At 40.9% G+C, this 7812-nt stretch overlaps 1 protein-coding gene across 5 annotated transcripts in view; it reads left to right on the plus strand.

The window, feature by feature from the left end:
• The first annotated feature begins 2427 nt into the window (after window positions 1-2427).
• Window positions 2428-7812, plus strand: part of tns1b (tensin 1b) — a 395112-nt gene continuing 389727 nt past the window's right edge. For all 5 annotated transcript variants that reach the window (XM_062067553.1, XM_062067556.1, XM_062067557.1 and 2 more), the window contains exon 1: window positions 2428-2560. In XM_062067553.1, the coding sequence (XP_061923537.1) occupies window positions 2453-2560 (108 nt within the window). In that variant the 5' untranslated portion in view covers window positions 2428-2452. The remainder of the gene's footprint in view (window positions 2561-7812) is intronic.

The raw sequence follows: 7812 nt of genomic DNA on the forward strand, positions 1-7812 counted from the left end.
CAAATTTAAATGATGCGGTGGACATAAAATATTGCGGCAAGCAACTTGAAATATTGCGGCAGGACCACATAAAATAATGCGGCAGGATACGTAAAATAAAGCAACATGTCACATAAAATTATGCGGTGGGCCACTTGAAATATTGCGGCGGGCCACATAAAATGATGAGGTGGGCCACTTTAAATGAAGCGATGGACTTAAAGTATTGCGGCGAGCCACATGAAATATTGGGGCGGGACCACATAAAACAATGTGGCAGGCCACTTAAAATGATGCAGCATTTCCCATAAAATGATGTGGTGGGCATAAAATATCGCGGCGGGCCACATGAAATATTGCGGCAGGACAACATAAAATGATGTCGCACGTCATATAAAATGCTGTGGTGGATCAATTTAAATGATACGGCAGACATAAAATATTGCGGAAGGCCACGTAGAATGAAGCAGCATCTCACAAAGAATGATGAGGTGGGCCACTTTTAATGATGCGATGGACATAAAGTATTTCGGCGAGCCACATGAAATATTGGGGCGGAAACCAAACATGAAATATTGCGACAGGACCACATAAAACAAGGTGGCAGGCCACATAGAATGATACGGTATGTCACGGTAAATAATGTGGCATATCACCTAAAATGATGTGGCAGGCCACTTCAAATGATCCGGCATATCCCATAAATTAATGTGGTGGGCCAATTTTAATGATGTGGCAGACATAAAATATCACAGCGGGCCACATAAAATGAAACGGCATGTCACATAAAATGACGAGGTGTGCCACTTTAAATGATGTGGCATATCACATAAAATGATGTGGTGGGCTAATTTAAATGATGCGGTGGACATAAAATATCACGGCGGGCCATTTGAAAAATTGCGGCAGGACCACATAAATAATGCCGCGGGCTACATAAAATGAATCGGCATGTCACATAAAATGGCAAGGTGGGTCAATTTAATTGATGCGATGGACATAAAGTATTGCGGCGAGCCAAATGAAATATTGGGGCGGAACCAAACATGAAATATTGCGTCAGGACCACATAAAATGATGTGGCAGGCCACTTAAAATTATGAAGCATATCATATAAAATTATGTGGTGGGCAAATTTAAATGATGCGGCGGACATAAAATATTGCGGCAAGCCACTTGAAATATTGCAGCAGGACCACATAAAATAATGCGTCAGGCTACGTAAAATAAAGCGACATGTCACATAAAATGATTTGGTGGGCCAATTTAAATTATGCGGCGGGCCACTTGAAATATTGCAGCGGGCCACATAAAATGATGAGGTGGGCCACTTTAAATGATGTGAGGGACATAAAGTATGGCGGGGAGCCACATGAAATATTGGGGCAGAGCCGAACAATTATATATTGCGGCAGGACCACATAAAACGATGTGGCAGGTCACTTTAAATGAAGCGACATATCACATAAAATGACGAGGTGGGCCACTTTAAAAGATGCGATGGGCATAAAGTATTGCAGGGAGCCACATGAAATATTGCGACAGGACCACCTAAAATGATGTGGCAGGCCACTTTAAATGAAGTAGCATATCAAGTGGGCCACTTTAAATGAAGCGGTGGACATAAAATATCGCAGCGGGCCATTTGAAAAATTGCGGCAGGACCACATAAATAATGTGGGCCACTTTAAAAGATGCGATGGACAAAGTATTGCAGGGAGCCACATGAAATATTGTGACAGGACCACCTAAAATGATGTGGCAGGCCATCTTGAATGACGAGGCATATCACATAAATTATCGCGGCGGGCCACATGAAATATGGCGGCAGGACCACATAAAATAATGTTGCATATCACATAAAATAAAGTGGTGCGGCAGGCCACATAAATTAATGCGGAAGTTTGACACCTGTGATTTGAATATTTATTTCATGGCTAAATTAACCATTTCCTGATTTTATTAACAATTAATTTAATGGTGTATTTAATGATTTAATTACATCAATTTAATTCACCATTTTATTTTGAAGACTAGTATAAATTATAAATAAATAATTACCCCCCTTGAAGTATTTATTTAAATATTTATTACATTTGATTACATTTTGTCTTTGTAATCCTGAGACGTTAAATTAGTCTGAGAAGTGCCTGTCGACAAGAACTGGCCAAAAATATCAACGTATGCCGATACCATAGACTACGCACGGTATCGGCAGTGTCGACATACGGCTGGACCCGCCCACCCACTACTACCTGTGGTCGGCCATCTAAAAGTTGACAGCGAGGGGCTTCACCTCGGAGACAAGTGCGGGACTCGGAGCGGCGTTGTTCGGCCTCACCGCGGCACGTTTGGCGTGACCCCAAAGCGCAATTGTCATTTAATTGGAGCCGCGAGTGGGAGTGGGAGTGGGAGTGGAGGGGGGGAACTTTCCGTGAATGGGTTTGGATCCGCGCACCGCGTTTCCGCTCGGATGGGATGCAGTGTGAGCCTCATGTGCTGTGAAGAAGACTTCCTGCTGATGCCTGATCGTCACCAGCATGGGGAGGAGGAGGAGGAGAAGACGTGCAGCTTCATCAAGGTGAGTCCTACATTTATTTCATTAAATTAAAAAAAAAAAAAAACATTAAAAAACTTGACACCACGAGTATTACTAAAGAATGTGCATCTGAAGTAAACAAGCTACAACAACACTTTGGTTCCGGGGTGCCCAAACTTTTTCCACTTAGGGCCAAAAACTGACAAATCAAAAAAGATGCGGCGGCCATTTTGGTAGTTTTCACCTTCAAAAACCATTATTTACAAAGAACTACAAAATACAATTTTGGTAGGAATTTTGCTAACATTTAGCACACTGGCTAGATAGCTAAAAAAAAGTGTAACCTATTTTTATGGACTCGCCTCTTTGTGGTGTTAAGTTCCTGTTATACGCTGTTATACAGTGTATGCCTTGAGCTCTTATTTTGAAGGCGCAAAGAGCGGAAGAGGTGACACGTTGTGGTGGAGCGGAGATTTTGAAAACAAACGAAATAAAGTGGTCCTCGTTTTTATTCCACATCCATCCATCCATTTTCTTCCGCTTATCCGAGGTCGGGTCGCGGGGGCAGCAGCCTAAGCAGGGAAGCACAGACTTCCCTCTCCCCAGCCACTTCGTCCAGCTCCTCCCGGGGGATCCCGAGGTGTTCCCAGGCCAGCCGGGAGACATAGTCTTCCCAACGTGTCATGAATCTTCCCCTTGGCCTCCTGCCGGCCGGCCACCAATGTAACCGAGGGTTTATATATGTCGCCTATACTGTATAAAACTACAAAATAGCAAACACGGAGGCTCCAGTTTTACACGAGGACCACTTTATTTCGTTTGCTTTCAAAACTGCGCTCCACCACAACGTGTCCCCACTTCCGCTCTTTGCCGCTTCAAAATAAGAGCTCAACTGTATAACAGCTTATATAACAGGAACTTTAACATCACAAAGAGGCAAGTCCATAAAAATAGGTTACAAAAGCTAGCATGCTAACATTCTAACAATAGCATGCTAACCGTTAGCGTTAGTGCAATACCAAAATATGTGACACGGAAGTGTATACCTGCTTGTATAAAGCTAATGGTAAAATGCTAAATAAAATGCTAACTGTAACATGTGTCAAGTACCAATATATGTTACCGTGGAGTTTTGACTGAAAAATGTGTTCAAATTGCGAACATGCTAACGGTAACGCGCATCAAGTACCAAAATATGTCTGAGGTGAATACCCACAAAATTAGATGAAAAAAAGCGAGCATGCTAATGCTAATGTATTATTGGTCAACTAATAAAATAATAAAATATTTAATGATTCTCCTCTTTTTCCAACCTCTCCCTAAATTTTATCGTCTGTAACAAAAAATATCAGCCAAATGAGCTAAAAAAGCTAGCATGTTAACAGCTCTGTAACATGCTAACATTCTAACAATAGCATGCTATCAGTCAGTGTTAGTGCAATACCAAAACATGTGACACTAATGGTAAAATGCTGAAATGCTAACTGTAACATGTGTCAAGTACCAAAATATGTTACCCTGGAGTTTGGAATTGAAAAATGCGTTTAAAATGCTAACATGCTAAGGTTAACACGCATCAAGTACCAAAATGTGATTGAGGTGAATACCCACAAAATTAGATGAAAAAAAGCGAGCACACTAATGTTAGCATGCTAACAGGTATTATTTGTCAACTAACAAAATATTTAAATATTTAATAATTCTACCTTTTTCCCCACTTCTCCCTATAGTCTTATTTTTTTTTCTTGGACAACCAGCGTCCTCTACAGTAGACATTTGATTTGGTTCTATTTATTTTGCTACAGTTACAGGAGCGTTCTGCTGGTTTTTAGGACCTTCGGCAAAAAAAGCTTGTCAAAGATCATCTATATGACCGCACTTTGGTGTTTTTAAGAATCTGCTGCAAAAATGTGAGTTTCTCACAAGTTTTTGAACCTGTTAAATAGCCTGAATGATGGAAAGAGAGGACCTAAGATTGAACCTTGAGGAACACCGCTAGTATTACTGAACAATTTGCATCTGAAGTAAAGAAGCTATAGCAATACCTTAGTTCCGGGGTGCCCAAAGTTTATCCACTTAGGGCCAAAGACTAACGAATAAAAGGATGTGGCGGCTATTTTGGTAGTTTTCACCTTCAAAACCGTTATTTTCGAAGACCTACAAAATACAATTTTGGTAGAAATTTCGTGTGAATGCTGAAAAGCCCAAACCAAAATTAAATGCTAACAGTTAGCACACTGGCTAGATAGCGTCAAGTAACAACAAAAATCAACCAAATGAGCTAAAAAAGCTAGCATGTTAACATTCTAACAATAGCATGCTAAACGTTAGTGTTAGTGCAATACCAAAGTATGTGACACGGAGGTGTATACCTGCTTATATAAAGCTAATGGTAAAATGCTGAAATGCTAACTGTAACATACGTCAAGTACCAGAATATGTTCCCCTGGAGTTTGGACCTGAAAAATGCGTTTAAAATGCTAACATGCTAACGTATCAAAATATGACTGAGGTGCATACTCACAAAATTAGATGAAAATAAGCGAGCATACTAATGTTAGCATGCTAACGGGTATTATTCGTCAACTAACAAAATATTTAACCGCTGTGGTGTATGCCTGCAAAATTAGCAAAAAAGCTAGCATGCTAATATTAGAATGCTATCGATTGAAAAAATTAGCTACGCACTTTGGCACTCCTGCCATAGTTACATAAATCACGTAAAATATGTTTAAAGGGGTGCCTTGAGGAGTGACTTAGTTATGTAAATCACACCTTTGGACCCCATCTGAAGCATCTGAAGTAAACGAGCAACACCTTAGTTCAGGGGTGCCCAACATTTTTCCACTGAGGGCCACAGACTGACAAATCAAAAGATGCGAGGGCCATTTTGGTAGTTTTCACCTTGAGAACCAGTACAATGTATATATTATTCTCAAAGAACTAGAAAATGCAATTTTGGTAGAAATTTTGTGTGAATGCTGATGAGCCAAAGCCAAACCTAAATGCTAACAGTTAGCACACTGGCCGGGTAGTGTCAAGTAACAAAAAATATCAGCAAAATGAGCTAAAAAAACGGAGCACTGTACTATGCTAACGTGCTAACATTAGCATACTAACAGTTAGCGTTAGTGAAATACCAAACATTGTGACACTAATGCGTATACCTGACAAATTAGAATAAAAACAAAGCTAATGTTAACATGCTAAAATGCTAACTGTAACATGCGTCAAGTACTAAAATATATTACTCTGGAGTTTGGACCTGAAAAATGTGTTTAAAATGCTAGCATGCTAACATTAACGTGCATCAAGTAACAAAATATGACTAAGGTGAGTACCCAAAAAAGAACTAGCATCCAAACGTTAGCATGTTAACAGGTAACATGCGTCAAGTACCAAAATATTTGACACTCTGGAGTTTGTACCTGACAAATGACTGAGTGAGTGTGTGAAGTTTCTGCACACACACGTGATGAATATTTCTGAGCTGGTGTTTATTTATCTTCCCCAAAGGAGTGCCAAGCCTTGTGTTTACGTGCATGGCGGGTGTTGTTGATGTTTGTGTCAGGCGTGCTCAGGTGCAGACAGATATGCCTCTGGTGTTAAACACTTGAGCATGTTTTTGCTTTTATGTTCCGGATGCAGAAAAAAGGAGTTTGCTCAGGTTGACCTGTGAGCCTAACATGAAAGAGTGATTAGAATCTGCCGGAAAGGAAATCCCTCATGCCTAAGAAAACACACATGAGGGTTCTTGAATGGCCTTTAGGACAAATATGTTTTTTATAATAGCACACCCGGGCCTGGCATTGTTTTCTACTATGGGGACATATTGTTTGTGTATGACACTGTACAGCACAGGTGTCAAACTCAAGCCCTAAGGGACAGATTTGGACCATCACATCATTTAAAGTGGTTTACCACCTCATTCATGTGGTCCGCCACACTATTTTAAGTGGCTCACTTTATCATTTTATGTTGTCCGCCACCTTATTTTATGTGGCCTGCCTCCTCGTTTATGTGGTTTGATTCGTTTGTTTGATTAATCGAGTAATCGGATAACACCCACTCTATACAGCCGCTATACAGCTCAATGCATATTTTAGGAAACATATGCTTACCAAAAACCTTCCTCTCTAATAAATGCACATTAAAGGCCTACTGAATTTTTATTTATTTATTTAAACGGGGATAGCAGATCCATTCTATGTGTCATACTTGATCATTTCGCGATATTGCCATATTTTTGCTGAAAGGATTTAGTAGAGAACAACGACGATAAAGTTCGCAACTTTTGGTCGCTAATAAAAAAAAGCCTTGCCTGTACCGGAAGTAGCGTGACGTCACAGGTTGAAAGGCTCCTCACATTTCCCCATTGTTTACAATGCAGCGAGAGCGATTCGGACCGAGAAAGCGACGATTACCCCATTAATTTGAGCCAAGATGAAAGATTTGTGGATGAGGAACGTGAGAGTGAAGGACTAGAGTGCAGTGCAGGACGTATCTTTTTTCGCTCTGACCGTAACTTAGGTAAAAGGGCTCATTGGATTCCACACTTTCTCCTTTTTCTATTGTGGATCACGGATTTGTATTTTAAACCACCTCGGATACTATATCCTCTTGAAAATGAGAGTCGAGAACGCGAAATGGACATTCACAGTGACTTTTACCTCCACGACAATACATCGGCGAAGCACTTTAGCTACGGAGCTAACGTGATAGCATCGGGCTTAACTGCAGATAGAAACAAAAGAAATAAACCCCTGACTGGAAGGATAGACAGAAAATCAACAATACTATTAAACCATGGACATGTAACTACACAGTTAATGCTTTCCAGCCTGGCGAAGCTTAACAATGCTGTTGCTAACGACGCCATTGAAGCTAACTTAACTACGGGACCTCACAGAGCTATGCTAAAAACATTAGCTATCCACCTACGGCAGCCAGCCCTCATCTGCTCATCAACACCCGTGCTCACCTGCGTTCCAGCGATCAACGGCGCAACGAAGGACTTCACCCGATCATCGATGCGGTCGGCGGCTAGCGTCGGATAGCGCGTCTGCTATCCAAGTCAAAGTCCTCCTGGTTGTGTTGCTGCAGCCTGCCGCTAATACACTGATCCCACCTACAGCTTTCTTCTTTGCAGTCTCCATTGTTCATTAAACAAATTGCAAAAGATTCACCAACACAGATGTCCAGAATACTGTGGAATTTTGAGATGAAAACAGAGCTTTTTGTATTGGATACAATGTGTCCGAATACTTCCGTTTCAACCATTGACGTCACGCGCA

This window comes from Entelurus aequoreus, linkage group LG13, assembly GCF_033978785.1.
Source record: "Entelurus aequoreus isolate RoL-2023_Sb linkage group LG13, RoL_Eaeq_v1.1, whole genome shotgun sequence".
Lineage (NCBI taxonomy): Eukaryota > Metazoa > Chordata > Actinopteri > Syngnathiformes > Syngnathidae > Entelurus > Entelurus aequoreus.